This window comes from Nerophis lumbriciformis, linkage group LG12, assembly GCF_033978685.3.
Source record: "Nerophis lumbriciformis linkage group LG12, RoL_Nlum_v2.1, whole genome shotgun sequence".
NCBI lineage: Eukaryota > Metazoa > Chordata > Actinopteri > Syngnathiformes > Syngnathidae > Nerophis > Nerophis lumbriciformis.
Window position 1 is genome coordinate 33,439,931 of NC_084559.2, and position 25,715 is coordinate 33,465,645.

General features: G+C 38.0%; 2 protein-coding genes across 2 annotated transcripts in view; both read left to right on the forward strand.

Moving 5' to 3' along the window:
* Positions 1–3,853: 3,853 nt before the first annotated feature.
* lztr1 (leucine zipper like post translational regulator 1) lies at positions 3,854–24,230 on the forward strand. The gene is made up of 19 exons (XM_061986418.1): positions 3,854–4,478; positions 5,114–5,176; positions 5,250–5,306; positions 5,385–5,464; positions 5,555–5,663; positions 7,180–7,263; positions 7,339–7,396; positions 7,479–7,618; positions 7,690–7,891; positions 11,098–11,208; positions 11,278–11,370; positions 11,452–11,547; positions 14,654–14,828; positions 14,905–15,074; positions 15,175–15,458; positions 15,734–15,883; positions 20,700–20,805; positions 20,912–20,992; positions 21,344–24,230. The coding sequence occupies exons 1-19, from the start codon at positions 4,300–4,302 to the stop codon at positions 21,458–21,460; spliced, it is 2,355 nt and encodes a 784-aa protein (XP_061842402.1). The 5' UTR covers positions 3,854–4,299; the 3' UTR covers positions 21,461–24,230.
* Positions 24,231–24,286: 56 nt separating this feature from the next.
* cldn26 (claudin 26) overlaps positions 24,287–25,715 on the forward strand; it is a 3,803-nt gene continuing 2,374 nt past the window's right edge. Inside the window, exon 1 of the mRNA XM_061986419.1 lies at positions 24,287–25,715. This exon is cut by the window's right edge and continues 2,374 nt beyond it. The gene's annotated coding sequence lies outside the window, so the exon portion shown is untranslated.

A 25,715-nucleotide genomic window follows, 5' to 3' on the forward strand; every position in this document is an offset into this window, starting at 1 on the left:
CTGTTCTTACCTATTGGTACCTGTTTTTGTGTATTTGGGATCTGCATAAATCCTAAAAATTTGAAATCAAACCATGGTCTTTGGTATAGATATTTATAAAACAATCTTGCCTTCCCATTTCTTCCTCCAAACAAGCCATTTGGAATTTGCCCCAATTGTGACTTTTTTACCAAGTGTTTTGTTAGCAGATAACTCAATTTATGGTAGAAATTTACCCGAAGAGCTTTAAGCGAGTGTCAATAAGCTCCTTTTTCCCCCCCGTACATACACATGCATCTTCCACTGTTGCAATTTCTTAATACAAAGCAGCGTATAGTTTGAACTTATATCTGTCAGTCGACTTGCTATGGAAGTCAAAGTGGAGGCATTTAAAAATAAAACCACCCACAAAACGGTCTCAAAAAGTGGCTTAAGGATGATCTGTAAAATGTAATCTTTGCAAGATTTTGACCAAAGAACCACCATCACATGTTATGTAGACCACAAGGAAAGTGTTCTAAATGTAGAAAACAAATAATTTGAAATGATAAAAGGCCGTATCAATCCAAGCCATGCTCAAGTGTGTCGCTGGGGTGATATAGTGTGTGTATGCACGCTACAACAGCGTCTTCTTCCTGGCTGGAACTTTTATTACTTAATATAACTACCCTGAGGGTTATTTGGGATATTAAAAGTTCTGTTTGGCACAAAAGGTTTGCGGCATCAGTGGAGCTTGCATGTACAACTGTGTTTGTGTGTGCATGCAATCTGGAGAGTGACAGCTAGATGACAGTTTGAAAATCAATTGATAGACACTACTACATATGTATTTTCTATTAAATAGTCACATAGGTCGATATCAATGTGTATGCATTGAATGTCTTTTAGCACCAGTGTCCATATATGCCAGCTATAAGCGCGACCAGTCTTATTTTTGATAGTTAATACAGAGTGGCGTTATGGTCCTTTTATCTTCATTTCAATGGCTATTTCCAAGTGTCTCAATTGAAGTCATCAGAATATCTTTGATAGTTTTCTGTAAGTTTATTTTATCATTTTATTACATGTGGTGTACACTGATTTCAAAATGTAAGTACAATATATCAAATGTTCTGTTTGTCAGCAACGTCCTCTATGTAAAAGCGATGTAGTACCCTTAGTTGACACATGCACTGAGTCAGCATAAAATTGGGGCGGCTTACGTGGCCTAGCAGGCGCTTATTGGGTACCACACAATCTTTTCTCGCAAAAAAACCCCTAACCAAACAAAATACAAGAAATATATTTAGATGCTTTGCTGAATGAATATTGAATGAATGTGACTACCAAAACGGAGCATTACATATACAAGCGGAAAAACGTCTCTAAAGTCAACTTTTAGACCAAACGGAATGTGATCAAACTTGTATCATCCAATTGTACATGTGTAGAAACTTTTCCACATACAAATGAAAAGGTATAACCACAAATGGTTTTTAATTTTTATAAAATTAAACATGTGACAACTTTGATAACTTTTTTATTATCTTGTTATTCTCTTAAAAAGCAGCCTGTATTAACGTTAATGAGAGCATATGAAACTCAACTCAAAAGTGCCTCGAATCCCGCCGCACTTCACTAGTTACTATAGTAAGTGACCTGCATTGTTTAAATATGATACTTCTTGCTTTACATTCACAGTGTTGCACTGTTATGACTTAATGGGTGTTTTAAATAAACATTTCACAATCTACAAATACTCAACAAGTTGTAGTACTGTTCCTGTTTGCCAGTCTGTAATTCAAATAGTAAAATAATATTGTTCTGGAGGAATCAATAACAGAATAAAGACCACATTATTTTCAAATGTTTGTGTGTTTGTGTAAAATGTGATAAAATGAGAGCACATGGATATGAAAAAGTTTTGCAAAAGGATGGCAAAAACAGCCATGAGTCAAGGTGGGTACAGTATTCACTTGTCATTTTTTTTTCATTATACTGTGTATTGCTTAATGTTTTTCACATTAAACAATACTATAAGTAATATAAGTAAATATTATACATTGCATACACTATAGATAATTGCCACAGGAATTTGTGAATATTTTATGTGTAATTTCATTTATATTTCCTGGCTATGTACCACTTGACAGTAACCAAATGGATTAAACACCACACACTGGTATAAATATCCATCCATTTTCTACTGCTTGTCCCTCTTATGTTTCATATATGTTATGGATATATTGGTGTTACATACACTTAGTGTTCATCATGCATTACCTATTTTTTTATTATACAATAAATTATACAACACCTACGTATCAATACCTACAATTTTAAAATGTACCAACCTTCAATTTATGGCCAGTTAAAAGAATGTGAAATACTTATGTCATATGGGATGTGTTGAGATATTTGATACAGTTTTGTTATGTGAGCACAGTAGGAGAGGGAATCATTTCACCTCATTCCTGGGTGGACCTTGTGTGAGAGGAAGAGAGTTGGTAAATCATATTGCAATGCACTCTGCTGAAAATGATGGAAAGCTACACTCTACATAGCAACTGATGCTGTGGTCAAAGTTAGAATTGCCTAAAAAAACACATTTTGAATCTATTCAACACTCAACTTACAGCTAAAGTGGATAGTGCACCCCTCCAATTCGTCATGTTTCACGTGTCAGGTAAAACGTGACAAATGTATATTGCAATCTACTGCAGGATTACTGTAACTTTGCAAAAAGGTGGATTGTACAATGAGGGTTGAATATTGTATAACTATAACTTTTTTTTTGGCTTTTAAACTCCTTGCTCCTAATTTTGGATGAATGAAAGAAGTTGTAAACATAAATACAGGCTTAATAAAAAGAACTTCCACTACGACTATAAATGAGATTGTTTTTATTTGTTACTTACAGTACATATTACGGGACAAGGTGAAACAACAATGCAGGTCCGATTCAGAGGAAATGTAAAATACCAGAATTGATATATGTATGCAAATCAGGCAAATACTGAGTTTAAAGTATATGTATCCTTGATATTTAAATCCTTCCAGTCACTGTTAAAATATATAAAGCCCAAAAAATGTGATATGGATTTATCTTAATCAGCTAAAAAATGCTTCCATTGTGTAATGCAAGCATTGCACAATGATGTATCCACCTCACAATAAACTGCTGTGCTTTCAACGCAGGAGGAACTGAAATGTAATATATCATCTATAATATAATATACATTATGAGTGTGAATGTTGTCTGTCTATCTGTGTTGGCTCTGCGATGAGGTGGCGACTTGTCCAGGGTGTACCACGCCTTCCGCCCGAATGCAGCGGAGATAGGCTCCAGCACCCCCTGCGATCCTGAAAGGGACAAGCGGTAGAAAATGGATTGATTGATTGATTGATTGATTGATTGATTGATTGATTGAAACTTTTAATAGTAGATTGCACAGTACAGTACATATTCCGTACAATTGACCACTAAATGGTAACACCTGAATAAGTTTTTCAACTTGTTTAAGTTGGGGTCCACGTTAATCAATTCATGGACGGATGGATGGATATTAATGTGCTTCTAAATATATATATATATATATATATATATATATATATATATATATATATATATATATATATATATATATATATATATATATATGCTGTAGTTGTCTCCTGGATGTATCAACAAGTATGTTAATGTTTAATTAAAAAATATATAGTTATTATTAGTGAAACTATATTTAAAAAAATATTTTAAAATAATTAAATTCACTAGTCCAATCAATATTATCAAATAAACAAACAAAATACAGTAGTGCTGTACTAATAACAGTAAAAAGTGCTGTCTCACCCTCTCCACTGTCTCTCTGCAACACCGGAAGTATTCCCGCCTCGAGTCGACAGGCAGTCATGAGCTGTGACGTCAACTCGGAGTAGGACGATTGTGTGCTTCTATGACAGCTCTCTCGTCCTACTTTTATCTTTAGTAGAATAATTTTGCGCTCATTTAAGTCCAGGGTAACCACCAACTGATAGAGCTAAAAAAAAAAAGTCTAAAATTATCGAGTGGTTTCCGTCAAGGTATTTCGACATTTCTGTAGTGTTTCGCCGCTGTTATGCATATTAGCATTAGCTCTGTAGCTAGCTGTTGTTTTTAGCATTGCCAGTAGCCAACCGGAAGCTAGTTTTAGACCCTTTTAGTTTTAGTCTTTTTTTAAAACTATAATTAGTATTTAGTGTTTCTTTGCCAGCAATAAAATGCCTGACAGCTGAAAGGGAGTTTTGGCTGGAGATTTGACATCAACGATGACATTAGCAGCAGATGAGTGATAATCACACATGCTCAGTTTTGATGATTGGGGCAAAATGTCGTGTAAATCAACCAAAGTGGCCCCCAGTGTTGACTTCGACCACAGTTGTTCGGACAGCGTGGAATACCTGACGCTTAATTTTGGTCCTTTCGAAACTGTTCACCGTTGGAGAAGACTCCCTCCGTGTGATGAGTTTGTTGGAGCAAGGTAACTTGTTGAGAGCATCAGATTGAAAATGGTCAAACGCATGGAGGTTAATTTGTGTCTTTATCATAAAATCTTTTTTGACACTAAATATATGTAACAGAATTTTATTTTTTTACATTGAATTATGCTGACAGTTTAATTGAATGAAAATATGTGGGCAAAATGTGTTTTTATAAATTCACTTTTTAAAATACAGTGTTTTAAATTTAGTGGTAAAAAAAACAATTGTATAAAAATTCAGTGTCAAATTTTTAAGTGCAGAAAAATTCAGTGCGGGAATAGTCGCTATTTCGAAATTCAGCACTCTTAACTTACTGGAGTTTTGAAGAAACAAATATTTCTGCACTGAATTTTTTTTACACAAAATTTTTCTGCACTGAATTTTTCCGCAGATATATATATTTTTTTACACTTAATTTTAAAACACTGTATTTTGACTAAAGTGAATATTTAAACAAAAAATCTGCTCACAATTATTTATTCAATGAAATTGTCTGCATAATTTGATGTAAAAAAAAATAAATAAAAAAAATAATTCATTTACATAAATTTAGTGTCCCAAAAAATATTTCTAATAAAGACACAAATTAACCTCCATACAAATGTGTATGTAATTCACTTTGCCCTTCTCACAGGCGCAGCAAACACACAGTTGTGGCATACAGAGATGCTATATATGTGTTTGGGGGAGACAATGGGTAAGTACTGTTTTTCAATTGTTATTTTTTTGCAACATAAATTATGTTAAAATTGTCTATCATCACCCACCAGAAAAAATATGTTGAATGATTTGCTCCGCTTTGACGTGAAGGACTGCTCATGGTGTCGGTAATAATTTAAAAAATATATAATGTACAGTATGAATGTATGCTGTGGTTGTGTACTTTACTATATTATCTTCTACAGGGCCTTCACCACAGGAACTCCACCTGCTCCCCGCTACCACCATTCAGCTGTTGTTTACAGCAGCAGCATGTTTGTTTTTGGTACCTCTCATCGCTCTTTCTTATTACATCTAATACTTTCACATTTTAAATGTATGCAGATTTGATGCATATCTTCTAAATGTATTCCAGGGGGCTACACTGGAGATATATACTCCAATTCCAACCTTAAAAACAAAAATGATCTTTTTGAGTACAAGTTTGCCACGGGGCAATGGACTGAATGGAAAGTGGATGGGAGGTAATATATTGTGATTATTTTTAAAACCCTTAAAGGGGTCATATTATGATGTTTTTCTACATTTAAAACACTTCCGTGTGGTCTACATAACATGTAATGGTGGTGTGTTTGTCAAAATCTTTTCAAACTGCTTTCTGTCTGTCTCTTCAGGATGCACCATTTTGGTGGCGGTCTTATTTGCATGGCTCCAATTCACCAGCGTCTTCTCCCCACCATCTTTGTTGTAGTTTTTAGCGAGTCTACTGACAGATTAAGTTCGAACTATACAGCTAATTTGTATTAGAAATGACAACGGTGGAGGTTGCACGTCCATGTACGAGCCAGTCTGCCTCACAACAAGAGGATAGTGAAAAAGAAGGAGCTAATTGATTACAGCGCGAACTACAATGGCACACTCACGCAAAGCACCTTGGGTTAATTTATACCATATAAAACAGAGCATCCTGAGGAGACGGTCAGACAGTGGCTTGAAAATGGTCTGTAAAACATTATATATGCAACATTTTGACCAAAGGACCACCATTACATGTTATGTAAACCACAAGGAAGTGTTTTAAATGTAGAAAAATCATAATATGAACCCCCTTAAAGGGGAACTGTACTTAAAAATATATATATATATTCCTCGCGATGTTGCAATGATGTTATGCTAAGTTCCATTTGTTGAGAACCAAGTTGAGAACCATATAACATCAAGTAGCTAACTTCCAAGAGCTAATGGTTAGAGGAGCAGTGTGAGCAAGGCGATGTCTCACCACGCCAAAAAAGTAGTTCTTTGTGTTAGTTCTTACAATACCTATGTTGCCATATGCAGTTCACCGCAGTATAAATAGAGCGTTGTTGGCGTTATTAGATGTTTGTTTGTTTTTTAAAGGCAGAATAGATTAATCCTAATTACCCGCCTTTTTAGCCGCCTCATACTAGCAGTTTTTCACTAATTAGAACGCACAGAAAGGGAAACGATATGTGCATTTTGTCTAACATAGGGATTGTGAATGATGGACAAAATTACCCCAAAAATGCAGTTTTCCCTTAAGAGGTCCCTCAAATACACTTAAAATTTGACCCCAAATGACGAAAAATGGCAAAATCAGAATCAGAAATACTTTATTAATCCCCTAAATTGCTAAAAAAAAATATATATATATGTTTTACCTAATTTAAACAAGGCAATCTTTTAGCAGAACTTCAGACTGAAGTATTCATATAAAAAAATATATGATTTTTTTTTAACTTGTCAAAGGCTACTGTATATTTCCCACTATATTATGTAATTAAGAAAAAAATAAGATAAAACCCCAAATTCTAAATATTTCAATAAGTATTTGCTTATTTTAAGGCCCATTTTCAAACTGTATCACTCCACTTTTTACTTATTTATAATATTTTACTTATTTATATTATTTTACTTATTTATATTATTGTATTTATTTATAATATTTTACTTAGTAAGTATTACTAAGTTCAATTAATATAAGTTATTTGACTTAGTATTGCTCTATTCTTCCTGTTTTAGCTTGCCAGTGGCTCGGTCCGCACACGGCGCCACGGTTTACAGTGATAAGCTGTGGATATTTGCAGGTTATGACGGGAATGCAAGGTATGTTTGATAACAGAATATGTTTGATAACAGCCAATTGTGCAAAGTCACGAGGTATATTCTCCTCTCACTTAGGCTGAATGACATGTGGACCATCAGTCTGCAGGACAGAGAGCATGCGTGTTGGGAAGAGGCTAGTATATCAGTTTGATTGACAGTAACGCCCTCACAAATACTTTCATGTGCTGACACCCAAAATCCTGTGTCTCAATTAGATCGACCAGAGCGGTGAGATACCTCCATCTTGCTGCAACTTCCCCGTCGCTGTATGCAGGGACACGATGTTTGTATTTTCCGGCCAGAGTGGGGCCAAAATCACCAACAACCTCTTCCAATTTGAGTTCAACGGCCACATGTGAGAAAAAACTATGCTACAGCGTGAGAGTTATTTGAGAGCTGCTAACGCTAGATTCTCATTCCTTGCAGGTGGACCCGCATTCCCACTGAACATTTACTACGAGGATCTCCACCGCCTCCCCAGCGGCGTTACGGCCACACAATGGTCGCCTTCGACCGTCACCTGTATGTATTTGGAGGTGCTGCTGACAACACTCTACCCAATGAGCTGCATTGCTATGATGTGGACTCTCAGACCTGGGAGGTGATCCATCCCAGCCTGGACAGCGAGGTATAAAAGGCGCTCTGGATACTTTCTGAACGTTTCAAACCCCACATCGCTTGTCCGTTGCCTTCTTTGGACTCATATTGACAACAAAAATGCTGTAAAAAAGGCTAAATACACATAAAAAGTACTCAAAGTAGCAATTTGCACAGTAGCTAACGACAGCAGTGCTGTGCTGACTAGATGAACATCGGAGATCAATTAGCCCGCTCACAATGAATGTGCTGCTGGGCAGAATATGGCTGCGCTGTGAGGCACACAATGGGTGGATGAAACGTTCGCACAGTAAACCATGTTTTAATTCGGCCTGTGGTTCATAAATCAAGGTTCCACTGTAATCGGTTGCAAAATAAACCAAATTGTCATAAAACCAAATACATTTTTCCAACAAGATATAGTGTAAGTACAATTAATCTGTTTCAAACAACCACAGTCCATCCATCCATCCATCTTCTTCCGCTTATCCGAGGTCGGGTCGCGGGGGCAGCAGCCTAAGCAGAGAAGCCCAGACTTCCCTCTCCCCAGCCACTTCGTCCAGCTCCTCCCGGGGGATCCCGAGGCGTTCCCAGGCCAGCCGGGAGACATAGTCTTCCCAACGTGTCCTGGGTCTTCCCCGTGGCCTCCTACCGGTCGGACGTGCCCTAAACACCTCCCGAGGGAGGCGATCGGGTGGCATCCTGACCAGATGCCCGAACCACCTCATCTGGCTCCTCTCGATGTGGAGGAGCAGCGGCTTTACTTTTGAGCTCCCCCCGGATGACAGAGCTTCTCACCCTATCTCTAAGGGAGAGCCCCGCCACCCGGCGGAGGAAACTCATTTCGGCCGCTTGTACCCGTGATCTTGTCTTTTCGGTCATAACCCAAAGCTCATGACCATAGGTGAGGATGGGAACGTAAATCGACCGGTAAATTGAGAGCTTTGGCTTCCGGCTCAGCTCCTTCTTCACCACAACGGATCGATACAGCGTCCGCATTACTGAAGATGCCGCACCGATCCGCCTGTCGATCTCACGATCCACTCTTCCCTCACTCGTGAACAAGACTCCGAGGTACTTGAACTCCTCCACTTGGGGCAGGGTCTCCTCCCCAACCCGGAGATGGCACTCTACCCTTTTCCGGGCGAGAACCATGGACTCGGACTTGGAGGTGCTGATTCTCATCCCAGTCGCTTCACACTCAGCTGCGAACCGATCCAGCGAGAGCTGAAGATCCTGGCCAGATGAAGCCATCAGGACCACATCATCTGCAAAAAGCAGAGACCTAATCCTGCAGCCACCAAACCAGATACCCTCAACGCCTTGACTGCACCTAGAAATTCTGTCCATAAAAGTTATGAACAGAATCGGTGACAAAGGGCAGCCTTGGCGGAGTCCAACCCTCACTGGAAACGTGTCCGACTTACTGCCGGCAATGCGGACCAAGCTCTGACACTGATCATACAGGGAGCGGACCGCCAAAATCAGACAGTCCGATACCCCATACTCTCTGAGCACTCCCCACAGGACTTCCCGAGGGACACGGTCGAATGCCTTCTCCAAGTCCACAAAGTACATGTAGACTGGTTGGGCAAACTCCCATGCACCCTCAAGGACCCTGCCGAGAGTATAGAGCTGGTCCACAGTTCCACGACCAGGACGAAAACCACACTGTTCCTCCTGAATCCGAGGTTCGACTATCCGGCGTAGCCTCCTCTCCAGTACACCTGAATAGACCTTACCGGGAAGGCTGAGGAGTGTGATCCCACGATAGTTAGAACACACCCACAGTATTAATACAAAACACATATAGGAAAGAGTTATACTTTTACATGCAGAAAACAATGTTAAATACATACCTGTATAAATGACAAAACAAATTCTTGAAAATTTAACATCACTTTTACCGTTGAGTCTTTGATGAAGACAGACGATTAGCGGACAGTTTTTCTTGAATTTAAAGTAATTCTCACCTTCTTTATCAAAGTGCTGGCACTTCTAAATTTCTGTGGCCCCAAGATGGATTAATTTGCAGCTGTTATCAATAAAAAAAGAAGCACAGAGACCGTTCAAAAGTATATTTGCCTAACACTGAGAATTACGCAGTACGCTTGAACGCCTCATCGTATGAACTCTGCATTGAGTGCTTGATTGATCCTGCTCCCATAAGAAGAAATGAGACAGACACAGAGTTGTGCATTGTTGCGTGTGCATTCTATGAACAAATAAACCGCACATATAATAAAGATGATTAAATTATTCCTTGGCTGTAAAGTCCCAACTTTTGAAGTCGGATTCACAAACGCGTGGAATTCTTTATTTGGGCATTTGATTCTGTGAATTGATACGCAGAAAAACTGGGTAGCAGTAAGTAGTTTGTTACGCACAAAGTTTGGCTATACAATAGCATCCAAAAACCAAAGCAAACTTTTGGCAACATTTTTTGATAAAGTGGGGTGTATAGAAAAAGAGATACCACTGTGTATTTGCTTTTACAAAAATACATTTCAATAGAAGATCATTTAAAAAAATAACTCTGTCAACATCATAAAAGCTTTTTTGTAACTACAGGCAAAATAAAAATGAAGTAGACCAATATAGTAGAAGAATATAGTGGAATAATAAAACACTAAAATAAAAGTTAATCAACCTTTGTTGAGGAATGACAGATCTATAGGAAAGTAGGGACGATGCGTTGCCAAATGTGAGTCAATTTAATTCCTCACGCTATTCAATATTCTTAGCAGGCATTCAAGTGTAGAAAGAAGTTAACTGCTGTACAACAAAACTGGAAAATATTTACTTGTTTGACAATTCAATTCATACATCCATCCATTTTTTACCGCTTGTCCCTCTCGGGGTTGCGGGGGTGGCTGATGCCTATCCCAGCTGCATTCGGGCGGAAGGCGGGATACACCCTGGACAAGTTGCCACCTCATCGCAGGGCCAACACAGACAGACAGACCTCACATTCACACATTTAGGCCAATTCAATTCAAAATTAAATTGAATTGAATTGCTGTACAACAAAACTGGAAAATATTAACTTGTGTGACATTCGATATCATCACGCTGAAAATACCTCTGTGGCGTTATAATCTTTTTGTTGCTTGCTGAACGGAAGTCTTTATGGTTGACAGCAGTTTGACTTTTTGAAGAAATGTTTTTCCAGAAAATGTTATGGTTATTTAACTTTGTGTTATTAATTTTAAATTCAGATTTTCCCTGCCTCCTCAGATGCCCAGTGGGAGGCTCTTCCATGCTGCTGCTGTGATCCAGGATGCAATGTACATCTTTGGAGGGACTGTGGACAACAATGTTCGCAGTGGAGAGATGTACAGATTCCAGGTTGGCATTGTTGACGTATTTTATTAGACAGTACTAATATTACAGGTAATCACTTTCTTCTTCTGGTAGTTTTCCTGCTATCCAAAGTGTACTCTCCATGAAGATTATGGCAAACTATGGGAGAACCGTCAGTTCTGTGATGTGGAGTTTATCCTGGGAGAGGTGGGTTTCACTCTGCAATAGTTATGCACTCGTTTACATATTTATTAGTGAGAATTTATTTTCTATTTGATTTTTTTACAGCGGGAGGAGAGAGTTTTAGGACACATTGCCATTGTGACAGCGAGATGCCAGTGGCTGCGCAAGAAAATCCTGCAGGCTCGGGATAGACAAAGACAGGTCAGAACCAGAGAAAATACATTAGTCACGTCACAACATGGCTATAGCGAGCTGACCATTTATGAAATGGCCTGGTGTATCTAAGGATTGGGTTGTGATGTGTCCTTTGTACCAGAGAGCACACTTTTCCATTTATAAAATACTTGCTGTTTACTAAAATATATACTATTAATTAATTAATACATTGCTACTTTGCGATACGAGTGCCCCAGATTATGAGTTTTTGGGATAGTAGCTGTCTCTCAACTAATTGCTATGCTTTAGGTTGCAGGCAAAAATTCGGCTCACAAGCCTCCCAACCGCTAGTTGGCATAACAAATGTTACAGTTAACCGAATAAGGTTTCAGCAAAACATCTGGTCTTACTCGCTAGCATTAACTTATAGACCTGTACAACCTTGATTTTCCAACCATTGGAAAGAAGAAGGTGTGAAGGGGCAGCGCTTGGAAAAAGAAGCTAATGATATTTATCAAATTAAAGAAAGAAATCATAATAAAACATGTCCGAGCGTGATGCCGATTTGGCAAAACTGTTAGTCTGCACCGTACTGAAGCAGAATTAGTCTTAAAGGAAACTGCACTTTTTTAGGAATTTTGCCTATTCACAATCATTATGAAAGACATGACGACAAATTTATTTATTTTATCAATGCCTTCTAACTTGTAAATACACGTAAACAAAAGTCCACTTACAGCGGAGCCATTGGGAGGTCCTCTATTTCACCCATAAAACCCAATTAAAAAAACATCTAAAAAGGGCCAAGTATTAGCGATATTGTTAATAAGCGCTAACACAGACAAACTATTTATAGTGTCGACGTGAGCACGAGCGTGTGTGCCTATGTTTACATCATCGAGTGGTAAGCTGGTTCCTCCCTTCCCTGCTCATGGAAGTTTATTGTAGATCATAAATAATGCCTCTCACCTGGATAGTAGAAGGAAGAGGTTGTAATCCGACATGTTGGTCCACTTTGATAGCCAGTTTAGACCCGGCAATGGCGAGAACGACACAAAAAGACGTTTTGGTCTCCCTACCCCCTCAAAAATGCAAGAATTATTAGTCATTCTTCAATAATCATTGATGTTGTTGAAAAAAAAACACATTTCGTGATGCGTTTTTGAAATAAATGCGCCACGTATGCTTAAAATGAGCAAAATACGTAAATGTAAAATATTATTTATATAAATATTATTATATAAATGTGCCCTTTACTACATTACATATATACTTACAGTGTATATAAAACCTTAATGGAGGTGTTTGGATGTTTTTTAGAGTTTATAGGCAGAATTCAGCGACTCCCATAGGCTCCATTATAAGCAGACTTTTGATCGCATTTATTTACTATTTATAATGCATAAAAAAAGGAAAACATGAGAGGGACAAGCGATAGAAATGGATGGATGGATATGTGTTCTTGTCTTACATAAGGATTGTGAATGATAGGCAAAATTCCAAAAAGAAAGTGCAGTTCCCTCTAATGCCAGCGTTGGTTTTTAAAGTATTAATATTGAAATATGGAGAAGCTGCTGATGGTGCTTTTGACGAAGAAGCTAGAAGGGCATACAGCAGAAGTCCACTTTCCAAGGTAAATGCTGTACATTATTATTACATTACCTCATAAAACTACTGTTGTTGTTTGTAGTTCATTTTATTGTATTGTTTTTATACAAAATGTCTTATCTGGAAATGAGTTGTTTTTTTTAAAGGGAACTGCACTATTTTTGAAATTTTGCCTATTGTTCAGAATCATTATGAAAGACATGACGACAGATGTATTTTTTTTTAAATGCATTCTAAATATTAAAAAATGCGATTAAAAGTCTGCTGACAATGGAGCGTGTGGAAGCCGTTCAATTCTGCCTATAGAGCCCCTAAAAATATCCAAACACCTCCATTGAGTTTTTATATACTTGATGTTAGTGTATATGTAATGTAGTAACGAGCACATTTATGATAACATTTAATATTTACGTATTTTGATCATAATAAGCATATATTTAAAAAACATCACGTTTGCTTTTGTTTTTCTTCATCACTGATTTCTGCCCACTACAGACTTTATGAGAGCCGACAAACATAATAATACATCACTTACTGTGCAACGTCACCTGTCATTAGGTTGCTGACTGCTAAAATATTAATATATTCCCATTTAGGTGAAGAATGTCTCATAATCCTCGCGAAGAAACTGGGTAGGGGGAGAACAAGCGCTTTTTGTGTCATTCTTGCCAGTTCCAGGTCCTAAATGGATGTCAAAGTGTCCCAACTTGTGGGATTACCTACTCAGATGTCTCATTTACAGGTGAGAAGCATGATTTATGATCTACAATAAACTTACAGGGAGCAGGGAAGCGAGTAAACAGCAGACCACTCGATGATGTAAACATAGGGAGACACGGAAGTGATTGCGTCACCGCTTTAAATAGTTTGTCTGTGTTAGCGCTTATAATAAAAATATCACTAATACTTGGTTAATTTTCAAGTCACAAAATGTAAATGGAATATCGTTGGCGCTTTTTGAATGTTTTTTTGGATTTTATGGGCAGAATAGTGGAGCTCCCAGTGGCTTCCCTGTAAGTGGATGTTTATTTGATATTTAGAATGCACACAAAAAAAATCATTCCGTCGTCATGTCTTTCATAATGATTGTGAATGATAAGCAAAATTCCAAAAAAAGTGCAGTTCCCCTTTAAAAGGCATGTTACATGTTAAAATTGTGCTGCTTTGCACGCATTAAATGTATTTAAATTCGTATTAATTGGCGACGCTGTTTCGTGATACAAATTTTTTGAAGAACGAGCTGCATCACAGTATCTCGAGGTACTACTTTATTAAAAACACCTTTAATACAATATGTTGTAGTGAAGTTGTACAGCTCTGCAAAATATTACAATAATAAACAGTGTAATACCTCTTAAAACTTAGCACTATAATCTTTGTAAAGGTGGATTTTCTTGAGCAATACTTGTTGTGGATATCATTAGATTGTGCAGGTTTACCAAATGTTGTTGCCCGCGAGCGAGTGTACATTTTCAGCACATACTTAAAATCCACGTTTTCTATCCGCACCTCTCCTGGGTGGATCACTCGAAATGTGTCTCAGAGGACCAAACAGGAGAGCAGTGCAGAGAGTGATGAGGGGGCCACAGGAGGAGGAAGCCATGTCCCAGGTGGCCAAAGGCAACTACTGGAGGTATCAATCAGGGAAGCAGAAGCCCAGCCTTTTGAAGTCTTAATGCAATTCCTCTACACAGACAAGATCCTGTACCCACGCAGAGGTAACGGAAGTAGTTAGAATATTTGACCAAATCCACAAGCAGTCACGTCATTGTTGTTGCTTCTGACTCTATTCAGGTCATGTTCAAGATGTTCTGCTAATCATGGATGTTTACAAACTGGCGCTCAGTTTTAAGCTCTCCCGCTTGGAGCAGCTGTGTGTGCAGTACATTGAGGCTTCTGTCGACCTGCAGAACGTTCTCAGTGTTTGTGAAAACGCCAACAAGCTGCAACTTGACCAGCTTAAGGTATTGTTTTACTGACCTCTGGTGGTGATGGTGATCTATTGAAAAATGAGGGCAAATGAAGAAGTTGCTTCCACTCCCAACAACGTATATCTTCTTTCAGGAGCATTGCCTTAACTTTGTAGTGAAAGAGTCACACTTCAACCAGGTGATCATGTCGAGGGAGTTTGAACGTCTGTCCACGCCGCTAATCGTGGAGATTGTCCGACGAAAGCAACAGCCTCCTCCCAGGTTGTACTCGGACCAACCGGTGGACATCGGCACCTCCCTGGTGCAGGACATGAAGGCCTACCTGGAGGGAGGCGGCTTGGAATTCTGTGACATAATTCTGCTGTTAGATGGACACCCTAGACCTGCTCATAAAGCCATCCTGGCAGCTCGTTCAAGGTACTGATCCCAGCAGGGGGCACTCTGGTTTTCTTTTAATGTGGACAAGATGCACAGTCTTAGATGGGTTATTGTTTGAATACCATTGTAGACAATAGGACATTTTCACTAGTTGTTAGAAAGACAGCTGATCGAACCCTTGTCTCGTTCTGCATGTTCGATCTGGAAATGTCCGTTTAAGGAATAAACGAGAACACTAAATATAGACAATAATTCCTCCTAATCCTGTTTATTTTTGTCAACACAACTGTTAACCTCGCTCTTTGACCCTTCAGTTACTTTGAGGCGATGTTCCGCTCCTTCATGCCAGAGGACGGCCAGGTAAACATCTCCATCGGAGAGATGGTTCCAAGTCAACAGGCGTTCGAATCCATGCTGCGCTACATCTACTACGGAGATGTCAACATGCCTCCTGAGGATTCTCTGTATCCTTGTCAAAATCAAACCCTTTGTTTGCTTTTAATTCTTTCCCTTTTATGTCAAGATAGAGAGTCATGTTTAGAAGAAAGCCTCCACATGGATGAGTTAATAGTTTAAAACCATAGAGCACAAGTCTTTAACAGGGGTACGCTATCCCTAGGGGTCCGCAGAGGTACTGCAGGGTGATCATGACATTTTTGGTTCATTAGACTTTATTTGAATAAATGTCTTTGTATTTCCTCTGTATTTTTATTAAATGTCTTTTAAATACACTTTAATAGACCTAGAGATGTCATGGTATGGACATTTCTTACCACAGTTATTGTGACCAAATTTATCACGGTTATCATTTATATCACGGTATGTTTTAAATATGCTCAAAGTTTTCAAAAAGTACTTGTACTGAAATCTTTTAATCAAGTTTTTTTTTTTTTTTTAAAACAACACATTCAAAATGATTTCCTTTGAAGAAACATTATTGTAGATAAGAACACTGTACCTCAAGTAGAAATTGAATGTGCATATGAAAACAACACAAGTATTATAAACAAAGTAATATGGCAGAAACAAACTAATGACATAATTAAGTAAAAATACAAGTGAAAATTGTGCAAGATTGCACCTGATTGCCATAAAACGTAATTGCACTTTTTGTCCATGTAAACAAAAATAGTATGCTCATATATGAGATCTAGTCTTATACATGGGGCTGCACGATTATAGTCTAAATAATAATTAAGATTATTTTTTATTAAAAGTGAAATCAAGATTATTAATCAGGATTATTCAATTCATTATGTTAGGTAAAACAGTGTTGGAGTGTGAACGTGAGACGCCATCATGTAATTTGCAATGTCTAGTCAAAAGGCTATAGATCAACGGTATCCAATTATTTAAAGACAAATATTTGTCTTTTTGTTAATTAATAATATCAACATATCAGCTTTTTCTCATTACATTATGCCTTTATCTCTATTTTTATATTTTGATAGAGAGGTATTTTTTTTAAGTTATGTACATACACTAAATGTATGTACATGTAGATGCTGTATCAGGACACATCCATTAAGAGTTCATACCTGCCAACTTTTGAAATCAGAAAAACCTAGTAGCCAGGGTCCAGGGGCCGCAGGCCCCGGTAGGTCCAGGACAAAGTCCTGGTGGGGGTTCAGCTTCGCCCCCCGAAGCAAAATGATTATTAGCATTCAGACAGGTTAAAATGTTGCTAAAACCATCACTTTTCTATCAGTCACAGTGACTTTTCAAAACAAAAATATTACAGCAAAAATCATATGGGTTGATTGACATGTTTATTCTGTAATCTAACTTCAATAGTTTGAAATTATTTTGACAGTTAATGCCAGTTATCCTGTCAACCTTTCACAAGACTTCAATTTGTTAATTGAAAGTATAAACAGTATAAACACTTTTTACAGTAAACAAATGGTAAAACAGTACTAAACAATTCCATTAAAAAAAAAATTGGTGTCATTATTAACTTTCTGTCCAAGCTTGTATAATCTACTGCCTTGTTCAATTGTATAAAATATTCTGTGCCTAAAATTCACATTTCTATCACAATTATCATACTGTAAACATGGTAAGCTAACTTCATTAAAATTAATAGTCCTGTCAATAGCATGGAATTACAATTCAAATGTAGTTTTTTTGTAAGCCTTTCAAAAGAATTCAAAATATGAAAAATTAATGAAAATTAATTTAAGCCATGCACTGCAAAAATATTAAGGACATACTTCTGTATTTTGGTAGTTATGATGTCAACATTTAACAAGATTTCTTCAACTTGGACTTGAAAGCATAAATAGTATAAACACTTTTAACAGTATAACAGTACTAAACAATTCCAATAGATAACATTGGTGTCATTACCTTTTTGTGGCTAAAATCCGAAAAACGTTGAAAGTTTTCCACTTGTATCACTAGCAACGGCATTAGACTTGTGTTTTTTTGTCCCAACGTGGTCTTTTACATGCTAATTCCTCCGTGTCCGATCGAAAAATCTTGTCTGCACAAGGTGCAATTCGCGTAGTTTTCACCCTTTTTGGAACGGATAATTATTCCCGGATAGGCTTTTGAATATTCTTCACGGAATGACTGCAGTTTTCTTTTCGGTTTAAGACTCGTTTGCGATTTTTCTCCGGCTGATTCCATGATCGTTCGCTCGTTTGGAAACAATGGCAACAGGTGCCTCGTGCTTGGCAGCGGTGCTATAAATAGCCTCGCGCATTTAAAAAAAATATTTTTTTTTAATTAATGAAAAACCGTATTTTTTATCACTGCAACCGTAACCCGGAATAGGTTGATGAAAACCGTACTAATTACGGGAAAACCGGAGTAGTTGGCAGGTATGAGAGTTTGAGCAGAAATATGTTGTATAGGGATTAACTATACACCATAAAACAATACTACAACATGCTGTCACATGAATGGTTTTTAAAGTATTACATTTGCGAAATTAACACATCCACAAAATGTAAAAACATTGTGTTTCCATCCATCCATCCATTTTCTACCGCTTATTCCCTTTGGGGTCGCGGGGGGGCGCTGGAGCCTATCTCAGCTACAATCGGGCGGAAGGCGGGGTACACCCTGGACAAGTTTACTTTTTGATATCAATATAAAACACATAGCAGTTTGACTAATGAATATAAAATCAGTTTGGCCAACAAAAATCAACAGGAGTGATACTTCTCACATCTAATACACAAACTTCACAGCCTGCGTTTAATACAAAGAGATTACAAAACATTTATCTAGTATTTATGTTATCGGAACACTGAAAAAGTTAGCAGCTAAATAAAGGACGATTGAGCATCCCAGTAAACAAACGGCAAGGCTTTATAAACAAGTTGTGGCAACGTTCCTGACACATCGCCTGCTGCATGTTTCCTCACCTCGTTAACTCTGTCACAGCAGCAGGACGGTGGGTTGAGAAAATAAAAGCAACATCAAATATTTTTCTCCTCCACTGTATACTTTTAGCGTGGGACAAATGCGCTTGTTTCCAATATTGTCCACACCTGTCGTCATTTAATAACAGCAGTGCGCTCTTGACCGCACGCTGAGACTATGAAGCGAGGGAAAATGAAGTTAAATGAAGCGCTCGGCTCCGTTTACTTTGAGATGAACTCTACGGGGCAAAGTCGGAGTAGTTGCTTTCCGTCATGTTTCAAGCCAAACGACGCTAGTGTGCATGCGCCGGCGCTGCTATGGGTCTGTTTCTAGGAAGTAAGCAGTGTTGCCTAAAATACATTAATAAATAAAAAAAATTCGGTAATTAAAATTATAAACAGTATTACTAACCGTCTTAAATTTTACTGTGTTTTATTATTATTATACCGTTTACCATTACATCCCTAAAAGGACCCATATTGTCTAGATGACTGATAGATACTTCAGTAACAAGTTGTCTTTGTATAATGTTTTCCTTCTGACAATGAATCTGGCAGTCATTACCCACAATATCAATTAGTTTTTGAGTATTGTTTAGATAACTAACTGTATTCGGAACACACCCCTTCCATCTTCAGAATCGATATGCCGTTCCCTCTTGGTGTGAAGTCATCTATTATTTATTATGTTGATCACTTAATTGCATGTTTTTGTCGCCCTGGTCCATGATTACTTTTAAACTGATTTGTTTAACAGTATGAACAAAAACAAAATCTAAAAGAATCAGCATTCCTTTCCTGCTCTTCTATAGACTCCAAAGCCGGTGTTTTTTTATGCTCTTTCAGCATTTCCTCAAGCATGTTGAGGAAAACAACAGTAGAAGAGGACGCAAAATAAAATACGAGTAGCATACCGGTACCTTCTTTTTCCTCTTGTTTTTTTATGCTCTTCTTTCTCCAAAGGCTCTTTCTCCCATCAAGAGTGGTCCTGATTTTGAGGATCGCCTTTGCCTTGAGTCTTTTACATGTTTTCCATCCAAACTCAGACCAAAAACCTTCTTCGCTGCAAATTATACTCCCATTTTGTCCGAGTCAATTTGACAGGATAGGTCCATACTTTCCTCATATTGCCATAATTTGGAAATGTATACATGCGGACCCTTTCTTTAGTCGTATTGCTACGACCTGCAACAATGCATCTGGCAGACATATTTGACAATTCCTTCACATTCTGCATGAAGATGCTACCAAAGCACAAACTACGCAATATGAAATTGCCTCCAGTTTTCTGTAGGTGACGTCAGCAGGCTGATGCAGGCCTGCACACATTTTGGAGCCAAAAGTGGGCGTTCCAAAATGTGCTGAAACTCGTTAGAAAACAAGCACAAAAAAACCTACTGTGTCTATTTCGGGGGTAATTTTACCTGTAGACATCATTATTAGGTCCAGAACTATTAAATTAGTGTTAATGTACCGGTAGTCAGCATTAGAGGGGCCCTTTAGCGCACTACCTGCCAGCTAGTGATTAGCTGTATTATTTGAATAACGAGGTACTTTTAGGACCACTTTAATTATTTTAAAACATCAATTTCATACATCCATAACTCCATTAGTTTAGTGGTCCATAGCCTGCAAAAAAACCTTCAGCAGAGGATGCTGAAGTAGGATCTAAAATTAGGCTACAGTGCTATCTAGTGGTGTTTGTTGGAACTGTAGAACCCACTCAAACTGCTCCTCATTATGGGATTTAATACAAGAGCTGGTTCAGCAGTATAGCTCCCTTTATTCAATTTAATATATTGATAAACGGTATGTGATATGAAAGTTGTACAGGTAGGTAGGTAGGTGCTAAGGATCAGAATTTTAAATGTAAAGACACTCCTGTATGTTTTCCTTGACCTTTGAACAGTTATCTGTTTGCTGCACCGTATTACTATGGCTTTTCAAACAACAGGCTGCAGGCTTACTGCAAACAGAACCTGGAGATGAATGTGACTGTGGAGAATGTCTTACAGGTATTTATGTATTAATGGGAGGAGTCTACACCTTGTGCAGCGACCTGATAGGTCAAAAGACTTGTCTCTTGTCTTATTTTAGTCCCAATGTTTTCATTCATTGCAGATCCTGGAGGCGGCCGATAAGACACAGGCCCTGGACATGAAGAAGCACTGCCTCCACATTATCGTCCACCAGTTCATCAAGGTGGGTGGGCTCATGTGCGGCGCCCTGAGGGTTTTGCTGCCCACTCGCTGCAGCTGAGCTAACCTTGTAGTCACGTCATCTTTGCAGGAGACTTGACACTATTGGCCCGCTAGCAGAGCGCCCTCCATGTTTACAGGGCGGCCGGCTGAACAAGCACCTCCTCGCATAACCGCTCTTAGTATTCCTGTTTGTTATCCCAAGAACCCTTTGTCACTGATGTTTTTGTTATGCTTGCGTCATATTTTTCAGCATGAGCAAATTGAGTGCAGCTTTATTTGACTCTTGTTTGACTTGTATTTTATTTTATTTTTTCCCCTTTTTAATTTGTGCTTTCCTCCTCCCCTTCCAAAGGTTTCCAAGCTCCCCAACCTGCGATCCCTCAGCCAGTTGCTGCTGTTGGACATCATAGAGTCTCTAGCGTCACATATATCAGACAAGCAGTGTGCCGAGATGGGCTCCGACATTTAGGACAATGGCAAGAGCTGCTCTTTTGTTCATTTCTCCCTCCTCTCCCTTAAACTGTTTACAATGTCTCCACACCATTCCTCCCTTTATTCTTTCATTTGCATGTTTCAGTCTCCCTAACACCTCCTTCGTTTGATCGCTCTGTTCCTCATCAGTGTTATTTATTTTGTCCGCACATTTTGCATCCGTATGTCCCTTTTCTGCTTTTACCATCAAACTACATAACTGGTGTTACTGGCTGGATCTACATCGTTACATGAAACATTACATCATAAGTAGCAATGCTTATCTCACTACATTTAGGATATTAAGTTGGGGTGTCCCAATCTGATCAGCTATCGGGCCGATATCACCCCCACCCCCAAAAAACAAGCATCAAATGATACCGACTTGCATCTAAAGTCTCTGACACAAGCAGTCCTGCAGAGTGTTTACTTGTGCAAAACTGGACAGCCAGTTAATATCTAATTGTCCTCCAATAAGCACACAATGTTGGTCTTTTCTTGTATTTTGTTCAAGTCATTTACAAAAGGTAGGCTGTAGGCTACTAAAAGCTAGCAGCTACACAACAGCTAAGCACACAAGCTATACACTTGTAATAAGTGTCTTTATTTGAACAATATTGCAGTCAAACACACTACATGTGTCAATATAAACAAGTATTAAATAAATCTACTTCCATATTACACATACAAAGTCTAAGGAAGAAGCGTATTAGAAAGTATCCAGTAACAAGCGTGTCCGCATCATTCAATTTACTGCATCATAAGTCATGTGCTAAACCTAATTATTGTGACCACTTGGCGTCGCCATAAACAATTACCACTCCGTGAAATTAAATTAAAGACAGCATAATCCCCGCCTTCCGCCCGTGTGCAGCTGAGATAGGCTCCAGCACCCCCCGCGACCCTGTAAGGGATAAGCGGTAGAAAATGGATGGATAAGTCCATTCCAGACGGTGAATAATAAATAGGTGAGTGTTTTTCATACCAAAATTGTTCTCTGTTGTAGTAATTTCACTAGATCAAACCTTTTCTAGCATTCCACACTACAACATAATAAAAGTATGAATGATTCCTGTTGTACTGGATTAATATCGGTATCGGAAGTGAAAAGCTGGATCAGGACACCCATAATGTTAAGCACCATTTGCATACTTTATTCATGTTTAACAATGTATATTTAGCCACATCTGCATTTACCCATGTGTGTTTTTTATGCCGTTTGTTGGTAGTGTCACTAACCCATAAAGAACACATACAAGTTAGATGCACACATCCATATGTATGTTATGTCCAGGGGTATTTGGACAGTAACAAGAGTTTTTAGGATTTTGCCCATGTCCCGAATGAGGACAAGCACAACAATATCTTAAATATCAAATAATAAAAAAGGCAAATAACTCATTAGTCAAGGTCCAAATATTTCTGGAACTAACTGTAATAAATATAATAAGTCCAGGAATATTCTGTATGTTACACGCCACATCCTGGAAATCATATTTCATCATATTGAGATGACATATTTTATTGTCAACTCAGGACACAAAGCATTGAAATGATGTTTAGCTCCATTGGCGGGGTAATCTCAATACAGTATATATTATAACAAAACAATATAGCAATGCAAAGAAATACAATATGGAGAAAATGTTCAAATGTAAAATTTCTAAAAGGGTGCATAAGCATAATGCTTTTAAAGTCAGTACAGTATATGACTTATTTTGTTTTATGCCAACTATATTGGATTAAAGGAGTGTAAAGGTGACTTTTTGAGTGTTATTTCATGTCTAGGGGGTTCTAATGATGATAACAACTGTATTTAGAAGGCTGTAAACTGTTTTTCTATTCTCTAGCTATAGAAATATGTCATGAATATAATCCCACTTTGTGGAAAAACATGTATCACGGAACTAATTAACATCGACTATATTGTAGGTCAATCTTTGCAACATTAAACATTAGGGGGGCTGGAAAAAATTCATTCATATCCAAATGGCAAGTTTAATTTATTCTGATTTTGAATAGATTCATCATTTTCAAGAATTGATTTTCATTTTAAGAATTAGTTTTTCCTAACACCAGCAACAAGTCAAGCTTTGGTAACGTCTTTTAAAAAAATATTTTATTGAAATAAATCATCAGAGGCGGTATAGCTCGGTTGGTAGAGTGGCCGTGCCAGCAACTTGAGGGTTCCAGGTTCGATCCCCGCTTCCGCCATCCTAGCCACTGCCGTTGTGTCCTTGGGCAAGACACTTTACCCACCTGCTCCCACTGCCACCCACACTGGTTTAAATGTAACTTAGATATTGGGTTTCACTATGTAAAAGCACTTTGGGTCACTGGGGAAAAGTGCTATATAAATATAATTCACTAATAATTCACTAATAAATCGAGAGGATCGGATTGAATTGAGAATCAAAATTGATTCAAATTTGATTTGATTTGATTAATCAAATTGTCTAAAATTTGATTGACTTTATTTCAGAAACATACAGTATACAGGTATATTATTATTATTTATTTATTTATTTAATTAGAATGTATTTATTTTAGCACTGCGTAAATGTAAGTAATTGATTGTTCATCTGATTTGATTAAGCCTTGATAATAATCTTTTTGATTAACGAATGGTTTCATATCATTTGGCAAGGTTGTAAACTGTTTGTTTTTAGGTTTTTAAGTTAAGTTTGTCAAACAAAAAAAATCGATTTTCGAATAATCTTAATTCTTATTTATAACGATTCTTAATCGATTAAAAAAAGTCAAAAATCTATAAAAAAATTATAGAACGTCTGTCACACACAGACGTCTGTCACACACACAATGATTGTCACACACACTAGGTGTGGTGACATTTTCCTCTGCATTTGACCCTTCCCCTTGTTCACCCCCTGGGAGGTGAGGGGAGCAGCAGTCCTGTCCAGCCATTCAGGTAAATCATATTGTTGATTCAGACCTGGGCAAATTAAGGCCCGAGGGCCGCATGTGGCCCGTTGAGCTTTTTAATCTGGCCCGCCGGACATTCCCAAATAATTTTTTTAGATGTTTAAGATGGAAAGTGTAGCTGCCATTACGATGTGCACTCATGTTTTCTAATGACCGTAAGTCTTCAACTATACTAAGTCTTTCAATGCTTGGAATCTGCATGATATACTAGTTACTATGGTAATCTAATTAGTTACTATGGTCATCTAATTAGTTACTTTGGTCACTATGAGATATCTCAGATTGTAGGTGGGGGTTTTTCTTTACCCTTCTCGTTCATATTTCACTATGTTTGTTGCATTTTGGTTGTGTTTCGCTTGATTGTAAAATATGTTGTCAATATTCAGTGTTTTATCCTTCATAGTTAATATTGTAAATCCCACATTCTTTATTTTCATGTACATTCTGGGTGTCTCATTCAGTAAAAAAAAATTCAAAATCCATTCCGTTTTTTAAGGCGGTCTGTCATAACGTTTTTAGCTTTCAATCATTATTGTGAGGTTTTGTATTAGTGTTCCTAAAAATAGATATACCGGCCCCCAGACACACTTTTTTTTATCTAAATCTGGCCCCCCGAGTAAAATAATTGCCCAGGCCTGATGTAGATTATCATATCTGCGGTAGACTAGACTAGACTAGACTTCCTTTTTATTGTCATTCAAATTTGAACTTTACAGCACAGATAAGAACAAAATTTCGTTACTTAAGCTCATGGTAGTGCAGGATAAAAAAGCAATAAGGTGCATATATAAATAAATAAATATATATATAAATAATATACACATTTACTTTAGAAAAGAGAAGTGTTAGATATGGGGCAGCACGGTGCCAGAGGGGTTAGTGCGTTTGCCTCGAAGGTCCTGAGTTCAATCCCATCTTTCTGTGTGGAGTTTGCATGTTCTCCCCGTGACTGCGTGGGTTCCCTCCGGGTACTCCGGCTTCCTCCCACTTCCAAAGACATGCACCTGGGGATAAGTTGATTGGCAACACTAAATGGTCCCTAGTGTGTGAATGTGAGTGTGAATGTTGTCTGTCTGTGTTGGCCCTGTGATGAGATGGCAACTTGTCCAGGGTGTACACCACCTTCCGCCTGAATGCAACTGAGATAGGCTCCAGCGACCCCGAAAAGGGACAAGCGGTAGAAAATGGATGGATGGATGGATGGATGGATGGAAGTGTTAGATACTTCTCTAGTTGCCTTATTTGTGTTTGACTTTATTAAATGTTTGGGTAGAATTTTATAAAACACAACCAGTTTTCTTTTAAATAAT